We start from the raw sequence: 23,211 nt of genomic DNA on the forward strand, positions 1-23,211 counted from the left end.
CAGATACCATGCCAGGAGCTACGGAAGGATAAATGAACAAAACCTACGCTGTTCCTTCCTCCATAGAGTTTATAGTCTCAAAGAATAGAAACATTAAACATAGAAAAAAACTATTGATGTATAATTAAAAACTGCGAGTAATACTATGAAGGAAAAGAATAGGCGCCACGGGACCACATAATAGAAAGGCCTAATGTAATTTACACTGGATATAGGAGAAATAGCAGTATGCCAGGAAGGGAGGGGTGGAAGGGCCTCCAGACCCACTAGTGTCTTTCCTACTAGCCTGAAGCAATGATGGCGGGGGTTGCTTCTGACCCATAGCTGTGCCCCCTACTTTCATGGTGCTTTAACAAATGCTTCTTGGTTGGTTCTAAGAAGCCTCTGAGCAATCAGGAGATTCTGTGCCTATAGCTCTAACGCAAGAAAGAAGTCCTTGGGGGATGGCCCAAAAGGCAAAAGAAGCAGTCGTCCAAAGAGGCAGAACAGAGTCTGAGCCCACTGTGTGGTAGCTCAGTTCCTCAGAAAGCACCTGCCATATATTCTCTCATCCTCCTGTCCTGAAAGAGCTAAACTTTCTCTTCAACCTTCCAGCCACCCATCCCCTTCCCTGCCCAGTACCTTCATCCCCTAGTTACTCAATTCAATACATTTAAGTGGACCTACGTGTGCCAAGCTAGGTTTATGAAGGTCCACACAAGCATAGCCTCTGCCTCAAAGAGCTCTCCTTCTAGACCAGTGGATCGACTGGGGGTGACTGTGTCCCCCGGAGGACATTTAACAATGCCTGAAGACATTTCTGGTGGTCACATGGGGCGGAAGGGAGAGGGTGCTACTGGAATCCAGGGGGTAGAGTCCAGGGATGCTGCTAAACAGCCTATATGAGGCTCGAGGACAGCCCCTCCACAACAAAGAATTATCTGGCCCAAATGTCAGTAATCCCCAGGTAGAGAGACCTGGTGCAGGTTACTTAGAACCACGTCTATAAGTTGACTGCTAAAGCAGGGCAAATGTCAGAGAACGATGGCCAGAGGCCAAGCAGGTCGAGTGTCAGAGGCCTAGGAGAATATTAAACACCAGGTGTTAAAAAAAAAAAAAAAAAGTCAATAGTGCCGAGGTTAGACAGGTGTATTTTTACAAAATGTCAATAGTGTTGAGGTTGAGAAACCTGCTCCAGAGAATTAGCAGCATTATTACATCACAATGCAACAGGAGTACAAGGTGTACAAGTGTACACCTTGTGTACAAGGTGTACAAGGAGTACAAGTACAAGGAGTACAAGTACAAGTGTACACCTTGTGTACAAGGTGTACAAGGAGTACAAGTATGAAGGTGAGGAGGTATCTAGTATAGAACCAGGGGTAAGAAAGATTTCCTTGAAAGTGACATCTAATTCAAAACCTGAAAAACAGAGTTAAGTATGGGATGAAAGGACAGAAGCAGGATAAAGCAGCTTCCAGACAGAAGGTACAGCCAGTAGGCAAGGGACCATGGAATAGAAGAAAAATGTTCATTTGATGGGAACATGGGGAGTGGCTATGGAAGGGCTGAGGAGATAAACGGGCCCAGATCATACTGAGCTTGCGTGACGGGTTAAGAAATGCAGACGTTATCTTTAGGGCAATAAGAAGCCACCGAAAGGATTTACAGAGGAGGGATATGGACAAAACTTGCTTTAGGACAACCGCCCCAGAGAATGAACTGCTAGGGAACCGAGTAGGAGGGGCTCCTGTGGTTCAGGTGACAGAGGCGTGGCTTTGACCGCATGGTGGTTCTGAGGGCGGAGGGAGGCACTAGGGATGCTCACACACAGGCTGTGATGTGCACCTATCACAGTCCTCGAACTAGCCATTCCAGAGCCCTCAAATTCCAAAGCTAAGTTTTCTGCAATTCATCTGTGGCCCAACCTACCCAGAATTATGTGGCAGCAACACCAGAACCTGAACTGACTTGAAGCTATTTATAGTACATTTATCCTATTTAATGTGAATGTTTCAAGGCAGAGGATTAATGTTTGACTGCAGGATGCTGCCCCAGACCTCACTGGGTAGCATATTCACTTTTTAAAATTCAAAGAAGTCTGTATTCCAAAATGCAGCTGGACCCAAGGGTTTAAGATAAGGGATTGTGGACCTCTATACAAGGTGCTGAATAAACTTTTGTCAAACTACATGAAATTAGGCAAAGTAGGTTACTGAATTATTATTTGTTCAAAGTATTTTTCTAAAAACAGTATGAAACTTCCAGATACCACATATATACATACACATAATTTGGCATGTGATCCTAGCAGAGTCACAGTAGTGGGATTTGGGGAAAGAACTTAAAAAAATTATTTCACAAAAACTTATTTACTTCACAATTCCTCCTCCTGGGATTGCTGCACAGAAGGAAGAGTAGGTATTATCAGTAGCAAGAACCAGATCTCCCTTTTAGTAGAATAATTCCAAGTAAAGCCAGTCGGAAATTAAAAGAGACTTGAGGTCGCCTTCCTAATCGCCGTTAGCACAGCCGCAAACACATCAGTAACTTGCCTGACGCTTGCTTGATAAAGGAGACCTGGCTGTTTTGTACTTGGGCTGAGTACTGCAAATACGAACAGCTGTGTCAAGTGGTCAGAGGCCACGGCTGCAGGGGCAAGGAGGCACTCACTCTCGTTCATTCATTCCTTCATTCAACACACGTCTGTGAAGAGGTTTCTGTGTGCCCGGCACTGTTTGTTCTAGATGCTGGGGATACAGCGTTCATGAGACCCCTCAGAGGTTATGGATTCTACAGGGGCACACGGACATGAAGCATACAATTACAATCAGGTGTAAAAAGTTATGATGGGAAAGCATAATGACAATATACAGCAGAGGGACCAAATGTAGTAGGAAAAAAAGAATCTAGAAAGACCTCTCTGAGCAAGTGATATTGAAGCTAAGACCTAAAGGATAATTAAAAATTATCTAAAGGGATCTAAAGAGAGTAAGAAATTGAACTGAAGCAAACCAGAAAATTGGAGAAAACCAGAGAATAGAAGACAATAATGCCTGAACTCAGAGACTGCAGCCTCGAGTGTAGGCTCGAAAGAAGCTATTACCCTGAAGAAATCCTACTGGAAATTGGACTACATTTTCTGATGTTCTGGAAGGTACTTTGCACTTAAAGATAGAATAAATGTGGGAAGTGGGGTTTAAAATACTTAAACATTTATTTTATGCTTATTTAGACTAAAGGAAAACAACCCTTCTATGTAATAAAATACACCTAAAATGCACTTCCAACAGATAAATTGAATAGTTGTATATTGGAACATTTAGAACACTTACAGTGAGTTTGAATAATAAATTAGGTCATCAGCAATATGCTGCCAACTCTGTAAAGCACTATGGTCTGGCACGGTATTTTAAAATAATAAATTTACCAGAAACATAATTGAGATATTCAGATGTCAACTGAGAAGGCTTTGGCAACGTTAAAGGTTCCAACCACAAATACATCAGTGTAAGTCATGTTATATTTTGAACCTATGACAGTCTGAAAAGCAACTGCTTGTATTCTACCCCAAAGACCCGAAGGAACCAGCCATCAATAGTAGCTATTTTTATTGAGAGACTCATTACTCCAGGCCAGAGTACCAGAGTTTCAAAAACTAGTGTTAGTACATTTTCGTTCTATCTGTGTAATACTTTTTATCCTAAAAAAAATTCAAGAGATTTACTAAACCAAAGGCACTCACATTTGACTAGATACACCTGGGAGAATTTGGGGGAAAAAATCAAGCTTGATGTAAGAGGAGGCAATAATAACTCACAACTGTTACTCAGTATCTTTGTGGGTATTCTTTTTTTTTTTAAAACCATCTCCTCCCCAGTTTTTGTTAGGGTCATCTACTGACCACCCAGACACTCCTAAATTCCTTGCTGACTGGGCCTGATTTGTATTTTTTCTTTCTATGTAATCTCTGCCATCATGCTAGAGGAGCTGGAATTCCCTCTAATTATCCACTGTCCCAGTAATTCAATTTCCTCAACAACAGGAACCTTCCCATTCTCTCCAACCTCCCACAAGAACAATCACATCCTAGACCCATCTTAGAACCTGAATTCTGGAACAACCTCCTGTGATGACACTGTTTCCTCGTGCCTCCTGTACCTGTCCCATCACCCCTCCTTTCATCCATCCATCCATCCATCCAACCATTCATTCATTCTACATTCAACTACTGTTCACTAAATATCTGCCTTTTGCCAAGTTCTGTTCTAGGTACAGGTGGAAAAGCAGTATTAAAAATTAAAATATAACAACCCATATAGAAATCTTTGCCATCATGGAATATACAAATAAGTAAATAAGTAAAATATGTGCTGTCAAGTAGTGATAAATGCTGTAGAGGAAAACAGAAAGGCAGGGAAAGGGGTGTGAGTGCTTGGCAAGAGGACACCGTTTCCAACAGGGTGGTCAGAGATGCCCCAAGAAGGAGACAGCTGAATGACCTAGCCCTGAAGGAGGTGAGGGTCAGGCTACAAAGCGTGCCCTGAGTAAGATGGGGATGAGAACACCGGCTTCTACTGTAAAACCACAGCTCTGGCTGCTGGGCTGAGAGCAGACCCGGGAGGAGTGAGAGGAGAAGCAGGAGACCTGGATGCCACCTGGCCTTGTTGCAGCTCTTTCACGTGGTGCTGGTTGTCCCTCCCACAGCCCTGGCGCTACTGGGCTGGAGGCAAGGTGGCATCACCCTGGTCATCACTGTGGTTTCCAAACCATTCTCTCCCTCCTCCCTAAGTCTCTCGGCTTTGAATGTCATATCATGAGACTCTGTCGCGACTACCGTGGCTGCTGTCCAACAATTCATCTTTCCTCAGCCACCTGTCCCCACGATCATTCGCCAAACCAGGACTTAGCCTCTGGCATCACAATTTCTGGCACCTACCCTCTGACTACCACCTCTCAGATTCCCAGCTCACTTTCTTTCAAATGCTGGATCCAACAATCCGTTCACCTCCTGGGGCCTCCACGCCACTGACCCCACCACCATTTTACTGCCCCTCATACCTTGATGGTCTCTCCCCTCCTCTACGTCACGGTCGGGCACTCAGCTCCACTACTTCTTTGCGCCTGCTCGGCAGACCCTCAGTGCTGCTTAAACCCATGCCACACCCACTCCACACTTGCCCCTGAACAGGGAAAAACCGATGGGCGGGAGGGAAGCCGAAAGCCAGTGGAGCAGCGCCCTTGGGCAGGTGAGAGGATGGCATCCTGTACAGAAGGAATGCCTTCGACGTGAGTGGAGAACTGCACGCACGGTGAGGGGGGAAGGCTGGGTGCGGGGCACACATCTGACGGGTACAGGTTCGGCAGGAAAAGGTTGAGGATGTTCTCTTATGGCTGCTTCTCAGTGAATGGGAGTGAGGCCATTAAGTGACAGTGAGGCAAGGAAAGAGGTGTTAGAGGATTGAGAAAAGGAGCAACTAGCAGAGTGAGAGAACGAACACATGTGGCACATCCCTGAGGCTGCAGCTCCTCCCTCTGCTAAGTTAACCAGCCCCTCTGCCCTCACTTGCCTCTGCATCCAGCCCAGAACTGGGTGCAGGGCAGCAGAGGGATAGAGCCACTTCAACAATTATAATATCCAAGTCAGGGTTTCCCCATGTAGATCCCTAAAACCAAGCACTGCTGAACAAATTCAGAAAACGAAATGAGTCCATCACAAACTCATGATAATTCATTTCAACTGGATTCATGTTTTTCAGTAAATACTGTATTCACCTCTGGTAAGGCCCATCCCAAAGCCCAAGACAGGTGGTGGTTTTCTACTTTCTTCAAGTCCCTAGCTTCACGCCCCCCACCCCCGCCCCCATCACTCAGCAGATGAACCTGGCTTCTATTCTACTGAAGGCAAAGGCCACTTGATGGACGTGAGCTTCTTTAAAACTTCCTTTCCCTATGACTGAAAATCTGTGCGTGTTTAACCTCTACCTGTCCTTCCCCCTGGCTCCTGAATGTTCTTTCCTTCATGCTATGGCTAAACCACCTCTCTCCCTACCACTCCCATCTCCAAGCTACTGAGCTTTATTCAGTTACCCTACCTTTCTTGCATCTTGAATTTGTTAAATGTATAGGTTATGAAAAGAAAAAAGTATTCCAGATGAAAGAAACAAAATAAACAAGTTATACAGGCAGGAGAGAGTACGGAATGCTTATGAAAACAGTGCTAAAACCAGTCTTATTACATAGTGGGGTGTGTTGGAAAGTGGTAGAAAACAAAGTTAGATGGATAGGGTGAGACAAGATTACAGAGTATCTTACCACAGAGTGTCAGGCTGATGATTTCTAAACGAGAAAATGCTCATGATGAAAGTAGGATTTAAGGGAGATAAGACCCACAGCATGGGATGGGATGGTTTGGGATGGGAAAGGAGGGATTTACACTTGGACCAGAAATAGGATGGGGGTTGGAGGAAAGGAGGGCGAAAGGCAAGAGCGTGAGGCAAACATCCTGACGAGCATGGTGAGAGCCTAGTCAAATTCGGAGGCAGTGAGAAAGATGAAAGGAAAAGAAAAAAGACATTTCTCAGAGAGAAATGAACAGAACCTGGTGACTGACTGCGTACTGTGGAACAATTTCAACCCGAATTCCAGGAGAGGGGCTGTGTAACTGTCACAAGATGGAAGACACGGTGCTACACTGGTGAAGTTCTTAGAATGACAGCATTTGGAAGCTGGTTTGGAGGCTGGGAGGGGCCAGGACTTCTGAGATCATGGGATTCAGCTCCCTCACTTTACACGTGAGGAAGCAGAGGCCCAAGGAAGTGAAGTGATTTGTCTGAAGTCACAAAACTAGTCAGTCGCTGACAGAGTGGGGACTGGACCCCTGTCTCCTGTCTGCCTCCGGAGCTCCTTCCACGACAGCCCTTCCTATTTGCCCACTGAGACCCTTGGTGCCACACTTCACTGACAAACACTACACGATGGAACTAGCCACCTGGCTCTGGCCTCTGCAAATATCCAACCAGAGCTTCAAAGCTGCTGGACTGACTCCATCCAGGACCTTCCTGAAGATAAGCCTGCCTTGTCCTTTCGTGGGGAGCCCAGCTCAGGCACTGTTTTTAACTTTGTAGTAAGTCTCAGGGCAACAGAGTAACTAAGACACAAGCCCTACTCTAAGGGTCATTAAAATGATTTTGAGAGTAAAGGGCAAACCATACTGACCCTTATTGTTTCCTTCTTCCCCTCCTATTCTGATTCAGTAACAGAATTTCAGACCCTGTTTGCCTCATCCGTGATGGAAATCTTGTATGATTCCTTGGCAAAGACCAGAATTTATGTTTGTTATTCCTCATACTGTCAGTGCATAGAACTCTGCTGATAACAAAATGTAGCCATAATATTTCTAGCAAGCCTTCTACATATTTTCCCAGACAATTAGTAAAACTGGAGTTTCTAGGTAATTTGCTAGTGAACTTTGAGCCTTGACAGAAGTTAACATGAATAGAGCTTCCAGTGTTTTATGTAAACCAAGCACAATTACTACAAAAATACAGACAAGTTGGCTATCTCATTTCTTCTGTGTCAAGAAGAACTTTCACAAGCTACCACGGACTTCAGCAAGCAGATACTTATCCATACTAAAGCAGATATTTAGAGAGGACTGCCTGAACTAACTGAAGTCAACAGATAAAGCGGAATAATTTTACAGCAGAATTATTTAGTATTGTTTATTTTTCTCCTCTTGCTATTGCACAGAGTGCAACGAAAAAATTTTTAAAAAGAAATTTAAAAAACAATAAAATACGCCAAATCCTTCTTTGGGAAAACTGACAATTCTGTGTTTTCAAGGACAGATTTTCAAAGTACTAGTCCCTGCAGTGATGACAGTATTGGGATTAAAATGTACACAATTCAGGTATCAAACATGACCCCTTGGTTTGTTTATGCTTTCTTCTGACTATTTCCTCATACTATTCGTTTTGGAATTTATTTTTTTACCACATGCTTTGAGCATCTCAAAAGCTTAAACTGAGTACATCTGTTTGCTTCGCAGCTTCAAGACATGCCCTTTGTGACTAAGTGGCAGGTGCTGTTCAGTTTATTTTCATGCACGTAAACGAAGCCCTTGAACTTGGAGTGAGGAAAAGCACTCAGCTTAAAGTTTAGAAAGGAAGGAACTACAGAACAGCTTCCTTTAGAACAGCCTGCTTTTTCAGCTTCCTGTATGAAAATAGTATTGTATTTTTATAGAAATTGCAAAGAAACAATGAAGAAATTATATTTAAGCCTTTAGACAGTTAAGCTGCAAATCCTTTAAACAATTTCTTCCAATAATTTTGATATTTAAATCAAGCCAGGAACAAAAAAAGAAACTAATAAAATAGAAATGTGGTACACAGTTCTACAATCCATTAAAATGTATTATACATATTTCAGATTACTGTAAGGACTTCACATTTTCTTATAGTAAAGAACAGACATTAAGACTCTTGGCTTTAAAAGTCCCAAATATCAAGCTACTGTAGTACTTGGTAGAGATGACGGGACAAAGCTGTGCTTTGTTGGTGTAGTTGCTGCTATTGTTGTTATGAAACTTTTGACTGAAACACACAAGCACACATACACACACCAAGTTTATTATTAAACACAGCTTTTCAGACTCTAACTGAAGGAGAGATAATTGAGTATTCTCTTTAAAAATAAAAATAAACGCGTTCAAAATCTTGAATCTTAGGGGAGACAGAAGTAGCCCTCCCGCCTCAGGGTACAGGCCTTAAATGTTGTCTCCCAAACTTCTAAGAAGTGGCCAAGTCACCCACGGTGCCTTGCTTCCGTGGCCGTCTCTCTCACACGGATTTCAACAGTCAACGTACACAGCCAGAAAGCCGTTCATGCAGTCCATCAGCTCTAAGTTCCCTCCGTGCGTAACTCAGTGTGTTACTACTGTGCATTTAGGAATTTTTATCAAGGGCTGTTAAATGAACTCAAGCTTATAATGAAATTCAACCTCCCATCCTCACAGTATTCTTTTCTGAATATTAACCTTTCATCATATTCAAATATTCAAGATTCAAGTGTGTTAAGAGAATTCCAAACACTTGGACTATGTACGAAAGAGCAATACAGACATGCGACACTATAGATACTATGGTTCCCTGGATATCCTTTAACCTGCCCCAGTCCTACCCCTTCATAACACCCAACGTCAGGGTCAGCAGTTATTTCAAATCCAGGGCTCAGAGAAGCATATGGCCCTCGTCAAGGAGACTGAAGCCAGTGGACAGCAGCTGGACTCACTGTAAGCTTCCACTCGGGAAGCACTGCAGCTCACTGCTGTGCCCTGGACCCCCTGAAGTAAAGGGCTGCCTGGAGGAGAGGCAGTGGTGGCAGATGTTTGGAATGAGAGCTCAGGGCATCCTGTCTCTGCCTGGAATCAGACACTTGGAGAGGACAACAAAGGAAAGTGTGTCTTGTAGAGTTCCCCAAGTCCCCTGCTATGCCCTCTCCTTGGTGTACTTTGCCACTAACCTTCCTGCACCTTCCTCTCCAGTAACTGCACCCCATGTGCAATACACTTACCTGTTTACCTTTGTCTTTTCACCTGCCCGTAAGATTCTAAGGTCACTGAGGTGAGGAGCTCTCATCTTTACATCTCTGTGTTTATCCCTTGTTTCTAGCAGAGCAGATGGTGCAAGGCAGTTTGCTCTTGAACTTTTTGTCGGGGAGTTGTTAGAGACCAAAACAAAGTCCGACTTCTGGCAATGTTCACCCCCCCCTCAACTGCACCCACCTCCTATTCTATACTTAGCACTCATTCCTATATCTGATCAAAAACTACTATCAGCAAAGGATACAATAAGTCCCTTCATTCTAAAAGAAAGATGACAGATATGTGGTTGACCTCTCAAGCGGCCCTGCAAAATGATGGAATTTCAATTACCCAGATGTGAATGGGAGACAGAATCTAGGCGGCAGCTCTGGAATCACATCATGGGGCCAACTGCTCCCCTCTTACATCCAGCAGGTCCACCACAGAGAAAAGTTTTTCCGTTTTTTTCTTTTTTTCTGAGTCATCGGTAACTTTGGTTCTGCCTAACTACTATCTCTACCCTCTGTGCTCTCTCTGGTAACTATGCCTGTACCCCCTTGAAGAGTAAGTGGGCCACATAAGTAACTATACAAGCAGACCTCGGAGGTACTGCAGGTTCAGTTCCAGACTACCATGATAAAGCGAATATCGCCATAAAGCGAGCCTCACGAATCTTCTGGTTCCCCAGTATATACAAAATTTATGTTTTATTAAGTACATACTAACATTATGTCTAAAAAATGTACATACCTTAATTTAAAAAATATTTTATTGCTAAAAAATGCTAACCATCATTTCAGCCTTCAGTGAGTCATAATAACATCAAAGATGATTGATCACAGATCACCGTAACAAATATAATAATAATGAAAAACTGTGAAATATTATGAGAATTACCAAAATGCGACACAGACACTACGTAAGCAAAGGCTGTTGAAAAAATTGCACCAATAGACTTGCTCGACGCAGGGTGGCCACAAACCTTCGGTTTGTAAAAAAATGCATTATCTGCGAAGTGCAATGAAGTGAAGTGCAGTAAAACAAGAGATGCCTGTACTTTAATTAATATACTGAACATGTGCACAGACAGCCATATAGCACAGTTCAGTGTGCACTCGCTTTCTGTCAGATTTTCCCATTTTCATTCTCAGCTTAGTTGGACACTGCCTGAGGATAGGAGCTATGCACACTTCCCCACATGGAGTCCCAGCCCAGTGCGGAGCACTCGGTCACTACTCAATGGGACACTACGGACAAGCAAGCGTAGACACAGAACCTTCAGTAACAAAAAGCATTCAAAATTGCCAGACAGCTAGCATGAACATTGATAATGTTGAAGCTGTTAAACAGCAATTCACGTTTACCTAGAGCTTACTAAACGCCAAACTCTGAACTATGCCCTATTCACAAATAGTCTCTCGTTTCATCCTCACAAGGTCTAGAGAGGTTAAATACCTTGGAGTTGCACAGTCAAGTGGGGCAGCTGGCTGGCTGACTCCAGAGTCTACATTCAACTGGCTCATGAATTCAAAAATTTAAGACTCCCCAAATATTTACTAACAGTATGTATAGTGATTAAAAACAAACAAACAACTCTTCACCTCTTAGCCTCTATCCAGGCAGTTCTTTGTGGGAACACAATCCTCATCCCACCTCCCTGTCTACCAGGAAATTCCACACATCCTTAAAGTTACCTCAGGTACTCCCTTCAGCAGCCCTCCCGTTGCACCTTGCACACACCAACGTTCTGTCAATGGTCCTGCTCTGGTCCATGTGGCTGTTTACTATTTCCCTACAAGAATCTGAGCTTCTCAAGGCTGAGAACCTTGTCCTTCCAGCTGTGTACCCGGGTCTCCCACACAGTACCTTCCACACAGCAAGTGTGTGGTCAATATTCTTGAAATAGTTGTAGGAGTAGCATTAAGATTCTTAGTTTTCAACATCTATCATTCACAGCAGATCTGTATAGAGATCTACATCATAAATTTCAACTCAATAATTTAAATGTGATTCCATAGCAACTAGGCAAAGTACATCTTACAATACTGGGAAAAGCAAGTTCTAACTTGAGGTTCAACTCACTGAAATACTTCAGTCATCTGCTTTTGTTCTTAGTATGAAGAGAGAGAATGACAGCTTTTAACTTTCTGTAACTTCCTCTCTAGGAACACTCTAGCTTTACCACTAACAATAAATCAAAACAATTTTTCAAACATAACTAGACTATAATTTCCATAAACAAAGGGACAGAATCTTATTACTTCATAAATCTAAAATATCTATTCAAGAACAGTACACCTAATCAGGCCAGAGCTGTATTTCAGACTCCCACAGACCAAAAGATACAAATTGTGACATTTTATTTTTAAAGTAACAAATGCCACTCCTTTCTGACAACTGACTTTTTATAAAATATGTCATGGACAATTCTATATGTAAGAAAGAGATTATGGAGAGACCTCTATGGCCTAATTTAAAACATGGCCGGGGCTTCCCTGGTGGCGCAGTGGTTGAGAGTCCGCCTGCCGATGCAGGGGACACGGGTTCGTGCCCCGGTCTGGGAAGATCCCACATGCCGCGGAGCGGCTGGGCCCGTGAGCCATGGCCGCTGAGCCTGCGCGTCCAGAGCCTGTGCTCCGCAAAGGGAGAGGCCACAGCAGTGAGCGGCCCGAGTACTGCAAAACAAACAAACAAAAACCGAGTACTGCAAAACAAACAAGAAACAAAAGAAAACAAAAAAGTATGGCCTAAATGAGGCAATGGGGTGTGGTGGCGGTGGAATAAGACATCCTCTGAAGGCCTCTACCAGCTCAGTCATTTTAACTCAAAGGAAAGGAGAAATGGGTTCAATTTTTCATTCTTAATTGGGCTGCTTACTTTCTGAAAGTTTGCTGATTTCCATAATATCAAATTTCAATGTCTGGGCATTCATTCACATCTTATTTTTTCTTTTTTAAAAAAAATACAAGGTCTCCTTCCTCCTAGCCACTACCTTCACTCCTAATTATCTGACCAACAAAAAGCACTGCTGCTACCTTGACAGTCCTAAGTCCTTAAAAGGATAAGATGTTAAAAGGATAACAATGTAGAAATGTAAATACACCTCAGCTCAAAGGCGGGCTAACTATACTCAGCTATAATTTCTTCAGTATGGAAGCCATAAAACATAGTGATTACCTACCCTAACTAGGAAAGCTGTCCAGTGAATGGGACAGCTACCCAGGGAAAACGGACTGTGGTACCTAAGTCCATGAGTTAATTAAATCTTAAAGGAAAAGCTCTCATCTGAAATTTACTAAGTCTCTCATAGCTTACATTTAAAAACCTGTCTTTTTCAAACTTCACCACTGGAAATAACTGTGTGTTAACAAAAACAATTTTCATTTTTTTGGTTTTGATTCTTTTTGACAAATGGGATGCTCTTTGGTTTGTAAGGTGAAAGCCCAACAATTTCGTTAATGAAGACTTCAAGTAACACTGACACATTTAAGAGCTAAGATTCAGCTAGATGAATAGACTAACAGAACTTCACTATATTGTCCTGCTGAGTGAAAAATATAGAGACATCCATCTACTCCATGAGCTTCATTCATCACATTCACTCGTCAGGTTGCTGCTGCATCTGATGAACATGAACTTCAGGAATAAGTTAGGAGACTGTGTCATGTAGCTCTGTGAAGTCTCTATCAGAATCTCTAAGAAATGGTGAAAAGGGAAGAATGAGAAAATATGCTCAGCCCAGATAATTCAAACAAATTAGGCCTTTACAGGTTCCTCCTGATCTGAATAAACAATGTTCAGTACCCATCAATAGATGAATGGATAAAGAAGATGGGGGTGTACACACACACACACACACACACACACACACACAAAATGGACTACTACTCAGCCATAAAAAAGAATGAAATTTTGCCATTTGCAGCAATATGGATGGACTTGGAGTGCATTATGCTAAGTGAAATAAGTCAGAGAGAGAGACAAGTATCATATGATATCACTTATATGTGGAATCTAAAAAATACAACAAACTGGTAAATAAAACAAAAAAGAAGCAGACTCACCTATATAGAGAACAAACTAGTGGTTACCAGTGGGGAGAGGGAAGGGGGGAGGGGCAGCATAGTGGTAGGGGGTTAAAAAAAGGGTTATTATGGGATTATATGAAATCATGTGTGAAACTTTTGAAAACTGTAAAGCACTACAGAATTTAAAGAATCTTTCATTCAATAAAATAAAAAATAGACTAAAAAAACCAACCAAATAAACAAAAACAGACAATCTTTAGTCTTTCTGGCTAAACTTTGGTTCAGGACCTCGCTGTTCTATACGTCAAAATTCATTTGTAATCTGTTCTGTTTTTCTCCCCCATTCTGGTTTGAGAACACCCTTTGAAAAGAAATTGTCATCCATTAACTAGGTAGATTATAAATTAAATAATACATATGTCACGTCATCATGCGATTTCATTGTTTTTTCTTCCAATAATAATCATGGTTTCTATGCCTCAGCATCCAGAAACTAGACAGAACAGAAGTTCTGAAGGGAAGTTAAGTATCACCTGATTGACAGCAGCAGTACTTTAATCCTCTTTCCTATTCCATAGTACGGAAAAGGGGAGCAGGGACCAGTGCCCTTTCAAACTGCTACTCTTTCCATCTCAATTTCAATTTCAGCACCTAAGTCACTGCAGCTTTGCTGGACTGGCTTTGTGAAGGTATTGCAGACTGCAGCTGCAGCCAGCTGGCCTATGTATGTGCCTAATGCAGAAGTATAGTTTCTTGCTATTGCTGTAAGATTCCGTTCTCCTACCTGAAGCAGCGGAAATGGGAATTCATGGATGTATCCCAGGGTTCCGCTAAAGCCCCTGGATCGAAAAAGCACAGAGCAATAGGGTGTCAGTAATACTAAGGGTGTTGATGACACTAAGAAAACCCCTGAGCTCATTCTTGTAGCTCAAATGTTTCCTTAGTAAAAACAAAGAACAAAAACAAAAAAATGAGATGAGGCTTGAACATGGAAGAAGAAATACTTTTGTCAGATAAATAGTGTATTCTTATCGTTCTCTGAATGTAATGCACCAAACTCAAGGCTTCCTTCCAAACACAATTTCCCTGAGCACCTTTAATCAGGCTTTTTGCTGGGTGCTGGGATATGGACATGATCAATTCCCTGACTTTAAAGTTTGTTAGGAAGACAGACAAGAAAGCAGAACAATCACAACATGCTGTGGTAAAGAACATTAGATGAGACAAGATGTGATGGGAGCATGGGAGGGAGGCATTTTAACACAACTGGGCAAGAGGATCAGCAAAGGGATTCCAGAGGAAAAAGGAATGGAGCTAAATCCTAAAAAGTAAGAGAGGGGAAGGACAGCAATGTGAGGAAGGAGGGACATTCCAGCAAAGGGAGATTATTTGCAAATGATCTCTCTACACCAAGACTTCTTACCACTCAATGGGAAGTCCTCAATTAGAGGAAAATGCACATTCCAAAGTACCTATCATGAGAGAAAAGCGAGCACCCTCCCCTCGCCCCCCCCACAATGTTATATAAACTTCAAGACTTGAGAGAGAGAGAGAGAGAGAGAGAGAGAGAGGGAGGGAGGGAGGGAGGGAGGGAGGGAGGGAGCCTGCGCCAACACTTGTTTTAGAACATACTGTTTGCTGGTCACATCGTTACAAAGTTTGAGGTCAAACAAAACTAAGAGCTAATCTTTGATGGTTTTAAAGTGATTATCAATGCATGGACATTCAGTTACGTTTGTTCAATTAGAAAAAAATTATAATTCTAAAAGTAGATTAAAAAAACGAAATGATGCCATTTGCAGCAACACGGATGCAACTAGAATTATCATACTAAGTGAAGAAAGTCAGAAAGAGAAAGACAAATACCATATGACATCACTTATATGTGGAATCTAAAATATGGCCCAGGACTTCCCTGGTGGCGCTGTGGTTAAGAATCCGCCTGCCAATGCAGAGGACATGGGTTTGAGCCCTGGTCCGGGAAGATTCCACATGCCATGGAACAACTAAGCCCGTGTGCCACAACTACTAAGCCTGCGCTCTAGAGCCTGCGAGCCACAACTACTGAGCCCACGAGCCACAACTACTGAAGCCCATGCTCCTAGAGCCCATGCTCTGCAACAAGAGAAGCCACCACAATGAGAAGCCTGCGCACCACAACAGAGAGTAGCCCCCGCTCTCTGCAACTAGAGAAAGAAAGCCCGCGTGCAGCAACGAAGACCCAACTCAGCCAAAAATAAATAAATTTATAAAAAAATAAAATAAAATATGGCCCAAATGAACCTATCTACGTAACAAAAACAGACTCACTGACACAGAGAACAGACTTGTAGTTGCCAAGGGGGAGGGTGGATGGGGGAGGAAAGGACTGGGAGTCTGAGGTTAGTAGATGCAAACTATTACATATAGAATAGATAAACAACAAGGTCCTACTGGGAACTATACTCAATATCGTGGGATAAACCATGATGGAAAAGAAGATAAAAAAGAATGTACCTATGTGTATGACAGAGTCACTTTGCTGTACAGCAGAAATTAACATATTTTAAATCAACTATACTTCGATCAAAAAATTAATAAAAAATAAATAAAAGTAGAGTGCATGAGGTGGAATCACTTTAGGAAACAACAACTCTAAGTAGCTTATCTTCATATTACTCTTAATTATTTCCTCTAGTCCTTGAGAAGAGGAAAATGGGTCCCCTACCCAAAGTAGTATTAAACATCTGAGTGATAACCCACACATTTTCTCATTTAAACCACACCAGAAGAAAAGTACCATTAAGCTAAACTCGTGGTTACACAGAGAGCAAAGGAAGGAGGGTGCGTTAGAACTCAGGTTTTCTGACCCAGGAGTCTGGGTTCTGGTCTTGACACCATCACAGCTCGCTGCTTCATCCCATCGCTGTTTTCTCCTCTACAGACTTAAAGGATGGAAAATTTGATAATTTTGAGAAGCAAACAGTTAAAGGAGTAGCTTGCTCTCTCAACCATATTTTTTTTTTAAAGGCTCAGGTTCACATTGCTGCTTTTTTTTTTTAAGAAAAAATAAAATAATACACGTAATTCTCAGCCCTCATGGCCATTTGAAAATAACTCCTCTACTTTTTTCCCTTTTGTTTCTTCTCTACAATTGATCACCAACCCTACTAGTGCCTCCCAGCAAACATCTGTTATGTATTTTTCACAATCCCTAAATATAGTACCTTGATTCAGATTGGAGGGGAACTCAACCTTGTAATATGGACCCTGAGATGTTACTACATCATGTTGGTTTCACTCCATTTATAAAATAATTATAGAATTAAGGCTTTTTAATGATAAAAGTACTTTTTTTTTTTTTGCGGTATGAGGGCCTCTCACTGTTGTGGCCTCTCACGTTGCGGAGCACAGGTTCCAGACGCGCAGGCTTAGCGGCCATGGCTCACCGGCCCAGTCGCTCCGCGGCATGTGGGATCTTCCCGGACCGGGGCACGAACCCGTGTCCCCTGCATCGGCAGGCGGACTCTCAACCACTGCGCCACCAGGGAAGCCCGATAAAAGTACTTTTTAAAAAAGTTATAATGTGTTAAACAAGGAATAGTTTGTTAGAGAAATATTCATTACTAAGTGAGACTAAGTTTGCAGTGAGATACTGATGTAAATCTTTATAACAATCCCCCCACATTCCACCCCCAGATTTTCCTCCTATTCAACATACTCTTGTCAGCAAAACCTGCCACCACTGTTACAGCTAGAGTTACCACGACCACCACAAACAGTCTTAATAGAAATAAAAAGCAGATCTGTCAATTAAACCCAAGGGAACATTAGGTGTATGCAGAGTTAACTCCTGGAATATTCTAACTCATTTTTCAGAATACAGCAACCAAGAGGGAGATCTGCAACCATTGTAAAATAAACTAATACTCTGGATTTGGTCTCATAGATTTATCCTAGACCTCAACAAAATAAGATCCCTTAGACATCCAATTCTCCAAAGAGGTCCTGTTACGCACTCTTTACAGTCTCACCCCCTCCTTATGTGGTCTCACTGCACTTTTACTTGCCTCTATCACAGCATTTATGACACTAAGAAAATGGGTATAAGGCTATGAATTTTAACTGTTGTCTCAACTTCTCTGAGCCTCTATATCCTCATTTACCTTGGGGAGGAAACAATTTAAATCAAGATCTTTAAAGAACCATATTGTACAAAATTAGAAAAATTTAGCAAAAAGAAAAATAATTAAAATTACACACACACACAGAGTAAGGAGAAGAAAGGAAATAATGAGGATCAGAGAAGAAAACCAAATTTTTAAAAAGAGAAACAAAGGAAACACAAGCTGGTTCTTTGAGAAGGTAAATAAATTTGATAAACCTCCAAATGGACTGATCAGGAAAAAAGACAGACACAAATTACATACCAATATAAGGAATGACAGAGGTGATATCACTATACATCCTACAGATATGAAAAAGATAATAAGGGACTGTAATGAAAAACTTTATGGCAATAAATTCAACAACTTAGATGAAATGGACAAAATCTTTTAAAAATACAAAGTACTGGGACTTCCCTGGTGGCACAGAGGTTAAGAATCCACCTGCCAATGCAGGGTACACGGATTCAAGCCCTGCTCCAGGAAGATCCCACATGCTGCGGAGCAACTAAGCTCGTGCGCCATAACTACTGAGCCTGTGCTCTAGAACCTGCGAGCCGCAACTACTGAGCCCACGAGCCACAACTACTGAAGCCTACGCGACCTAGAGCCCGTACTCTGCAACAAGAGAAGCCACCGCAACAAGAAGCCAGCGCACCGCCACGAAGAGTAGCCCCCGCTTGCCGCAACAGAGAAAGCCCACGTGCGGCAATGAAGACCCAATGCAGCCAAAAATAAATTAATAAAGAAAAAGAAAAAATACTGAAACCCAGTCAAAAAGAAATAGATAACCTGAATAGCCCTAGACCTATTTTTTTTTTTGCCCTACATCTATTTTAAAAATTGAATTTTTAGTTTAAAAATCCTCCCGCAAAGAAAACTCTGGAACCAGATGGTCTTATTAGTGAATTCTAAAAAACATTTAAAGAAAAAAATATTACCAATTCTTTCAGAAAATTGAACAGGAAGAAATAATTCCCAATTTATTCTATGAAGCCAGAATTAACCAGATACTGAAGTTAGGCAGACATTACAAGAAGCTATTATGTCCCTCATGAACACAATGCAAAAATTTCAAACAAAATTTTAGCAAATCAAACCCAACAATATATAAAAAGAATAATATATCATGACCAAGTGGGGTTTATCCCAGGAATGCAAGGCTGGTTTACCATTTGAAATATATTTAATGTAATTTACCATATTAACAAACAAAAACTATACAATTATCCCAATAAGTGCAAAAACATATCTAACAAAATCCATTCCTGAAAAAGCTCTTAGTAAACTAAATACAGGGGAGAATTTCCTCAATCTGATAAAGGGAATCCACAAAAAAATCTACAGCTAACATCACACTTAATGGTGAATGACTGAACGATTTCCCTCTAAGATGACGAATGACATAATTATTTACATAGAAAATGCAACAGACTCTACAAAAAAGCTACTGGAATAAGTGAGTTTAGCAAAGTTGGAGGATATAAGGTCTATATACAAAACTGAATTGTATTTCTATAAATTGTATTGTACTTCTGAATTGTAATGAACAATTTTATATTGAAATTTTTAAAAACACCACTGATAATAAGGCCAAAAGATATGAAACAGGCTAAATCCGGCAAAAGATGTGCAGGATCTGTACTTTAAAACATTGCTGAGAGAAATTAAAAACATAAATAAAGGGTTGGAAGACTCAACACTGTTATAAGAAGTCAATTCTCTCCCAAATTGACATACAGATTCAATATAATCCCAAACAAAATCTCAGCAGGCTGTTTTGTATAAATTGATAAGCTGATTCTAAACTTCACATGGATATGTGAAGGACCTGGAATAGCCAAAACAACTCTGAAAAAAAAAGAACAAAGTTGGAGGACTAACACTACCAAATTTTAAGACTTAGTATAATATAAGGCTACAGTAGTGATTAAGACAGTGTGACAGGGCTTCCCTGGTGGCGCAGTGGTTGAGAGTCCGCCTGCCGATGCAGGGGACACGGGTTCGTGCCCCGGTCCGGGAAGATCCCACATGCCGCGGAGCGGCTGGGCCCGTGAGCCATGGCCGCTGAGCCTGCGCGTCCGGAGCCTGTGCTCCGCAATGGGAGAGGCCACAACAGTGAGAGCCCCATGTACCGCAAAAAAAAAAAAAAAAAAAAAAAAAGACAGTGTGATAGTAGCATAAAGACAGACAATGAATGGAACAAAACAGACTCCAAAATAGACCCACAAGTGATTTTTGACTAAGGTGCAAAGGCAATTCAGTGAAGAGAGAATGGTCATTTCAACAAATGGTGCTGGAACAACTAGATATCCATATGCAAAAAATATGTACTCTGATCACACCTTGTACCATGTGCAAAAATCAAGTCAGAATGGACCGTACGCCTACATGTAAAGCCTCAAACTGTGAAACTTCTACAAGAAAACAGGAGATAATCTCTACGATCTAGGATTAAGTAAAGATTTCTTAAATATGATACCAAAAGCATAACCCTTAAAAGGACAAATTGATAAACTGAACATCAAACTTAAGAATTCCTGCTCTTTGAAAGACACTGTTAAGAGAATTAAAAGTCAAGTCAGGGGCTTCCCTGGTGGCGCAGTGGTTGAGAGTCTGCCTGCTGATGCAGGGGACACGGGTTCGTGCCCTGGTCCGGGAAGATCCCACATGCCACGGAGCGGCTAGGCCCGTGAGCCATGGCCGCTGAGCCTGCGCGTCCAGAGCCTGTGCTCCGCAACGGGAGAGGCCACAACAGTGAGAGGCCCGCGTACCGCAAAAAAAAAAAAAAAAAAAAAAAAAAAGTCAAGTCGGTTTGGGAGAAAATATTTTCAGATCATTTATCTGATAAAGAAATCTATATCCAGAATATATAGAGAACTCTCAAGACTCAATAATAAGAAAACAAAAGATACAATAAACACATGGATAACAGATCTGATATTTCACAGAGAAATGGCAAATAAGCACATGAAAATATGCTCAACACATTAGTCGTTAGGAAAATGCAAATTAAAAGCACAATGAGATGATACCGAGGCACACTTATTAGAATGGCCAGAATTAAAAAGACTGACCATACCAACTGCTGACAGAAATGTGGAGCAACTGGAACTCTCATGCACTGCTGGTGAGAAATGTAAAAGGACACAACTACTTGAAAAATAATTTGGCAGTTTTTAAAAAGTTAAAACATACACCTACCATATGATCCAGCCATCCCACTCCTAGGTATCTGCCTAAGAGAGAAGAAAGCGTATGTCCATACAAAGACTTGTATATAAACTTTCAGATCAGTTTTATTTAAAATAGTCAGTACTGGAAACACCCAAATGGCCATCAACAGTGAATAGATACATACACAAATTGTGGAATACCCATTATTTCTCAGGAATAAAAAGGGAAAAACTACTGATACACTCAACAACATGGATGAATCTCAAAACAGTTATGCCAGGCAAAAAAGAGTACAGAGTACATGAATGCATTTATATAAAACCCTAGAACAGGCAAACTAATCTAAGCAACAGAAAGTAGATCAGTGGCTGCATGGAGGTGGGGGCAGAGAGGCGTGAGGGTAGGATTACCAAGGGGTACAAAGAAACTTTTGCAGGTGATGTGTATTTTCATTACCCTTACTGTGGTGATGGTTTCAAGGGTGTATACTTGTGTCAGAATAGATTAAATTGTACACTTTAAACACAGGCCATTTATTGCAGGTCAATTATACCTCAATAAAGCTGGGGGAAAAGTAACTGCTTATATTTTACAATATCCATTTTAAACTGTCCTTTTTATATTAGCACACTGAAAATCTTTCACTGTAGTGAAGCAATTGAGATAACTGCCTCAAACACCTTTTCTTTTGACCTTTACTCTATATAAACACAACTGTAAAAGTAAATTACTATTGGATGGAAAAGTGAACAGACTGGTCTCCCTGGATTACACAGCAGTCTGTTTACTGGCTTCAAACAAAGCCCGAATGTTTAGCTAAATTACCAGTACTGAATGCTTGGTCACTTAATTCTGAAAATACTATAACCACAACCCACCCTAGAGCAATTCATTAATTCAAATAAACATTTATTGCACATGTACTCTGTCTGGCATTGTTGTACATGGTAGATTTCAGGCAGCCCAGTCAGTACCAAATTACAAAGCCATTCTGCATCTAGCCTGGGAATGTTCTGTAAGGTTTTAGTCATTGCATTTAAATAATACAACTAAAGAATATCAATGGAAATAGGATAATTCTTCTAATATGGTCAAAGTTAAAATAATAAATGCCAGTGATAAGATGATTAAAGAATTGTACGCTGGCAGCTTAAAATTACAGAACAAAGGTATATCTTGAAACCTAAGTGAATTCAGGACAAATACTAAAAAAAAAGTACTTCCATGCACAGCCAGAGTGGAGCTTGTCATCTTCAAGAGGTCCTGCCAGCTTGGAAGTATAAAAAGATGTGAAAAACAGGTAGACAGACCCATAATTAATTAATTAATTAATTAACTATATATAACAACTAGGCAACTTTAAGTAAATTTCCTATTAGTATCAGAGATGACATTCTACCACAGCACATTCTCTATTGTTTAGAGAATTCCATGCCTATTGGACCAAGGATGGTAATTACGTCTGATGGAAAATATAAGCTTATTTATTCATCATAAATAAAATTCAGTAAGTCCACGTCTCTTGCCACTAATATATAGGAAAATTTTACACTTTATCAAGGGTATCCATTTGAAAACCTATACCGTCTTTTTTCCCCTCCAGTAGTACTTCTCTTTTAGGATTTTTTAAGAAAAGAATCCAATGAACTCATGCAATGGACAAAAAAAATCAGTAATTATCCCTTGTTAGAGAAAACTGTTGATGCATTGTGCTTCAGATTCCCTTAGACATTGTTATTCCTTTCCTAAAACTTTCAGGCTGCCTTTGAACTATCATGTTTTCTGTTCTCAAAGGAACAATTTTACCAAACGATAAGCTTTTAGTGAATTTTGACTGACACAATGATTCCCTGTCACATGTTCTAAACACATCATACCCAAATTCATATCCACATTAAACACTGCTAATCTCCTAAATATTCGGTAACCACGGCATTCCAGACCACAGGTTCTGCGGGCATAGCTTGTGAATATTCTCATTCCCATAGAGAAGCAATAACCATTAAAACAAAAGATGAAAAACAAACCAGAGTATTCAGTCATTTTAACTTCTGGTTTTTGTTTTTCAGATTTGTAAAAATGAAAATGATTTTGTTTTAGGTAAAATGGTAGGAAATATGTCCAAAAAGTAGAGACATTCAACAGCTGTTAACATAAACTTCCCATTATGGAACTTTTCCATCTCTCCTCCAATATTTACTTTAATTAAAATGGTGAAATGACACCTGTTGCGGTTGGAGTTCCACTCAAGCTGAGAACCAAATCTGTGTTTCTTCACAACACCTCCACTGTCCAT

At 41.0% G+C, this 23,211-nt stretch overlaps 1 protein-coding gene across 12 annotated transcripts in view; it reads right to left on the bottom strand.

Annotated features, from left to right (window-relative positions):
• The window catches only part of MRTFB (myocardin related transcription factor B), a 283,790-nt gene that overhangs the window by 157,446 nt on the left and 103,133 nt on the right, over positions 1–23,211 (bottom strand). For 4 of the 12 annotated variants that reach the window (XM_067706588.1, XM_067706590.1, XM_067706597.1 and 1 more), the window contains one exon: positions 20,943–20,977. The exons of the other annotated variants lie outside the window; for them this stretch is intronic. In XM_067706588.1, the coding sequence (XP_067562689.1) occupies positions 20,943–20,945 (3 nt within the window). In that variant the 5' untranslated portion in view covers positions 20,946–20,977. The remainder of the gene's footprint in view (positions 1–20,942; positions 20,978–23,211) is intronic. 12 annotated transcript variants of the gene reach the window in all.

Source organism: Pseudorca crassidens, chromosome 15, assembly GCF_039906515.1.
Source record: "Pseudorca crassidens isolate mPseCra1 chromosome 15, mPseCra1.hap1, whole genome shotgun sequence".
Lineage (NCBI taxonomy): Eukaryota > Metazoa > Chordata > Mammalia > Artiodactyla > Delphinidae > Pseudorca > Pseudorca crassidens.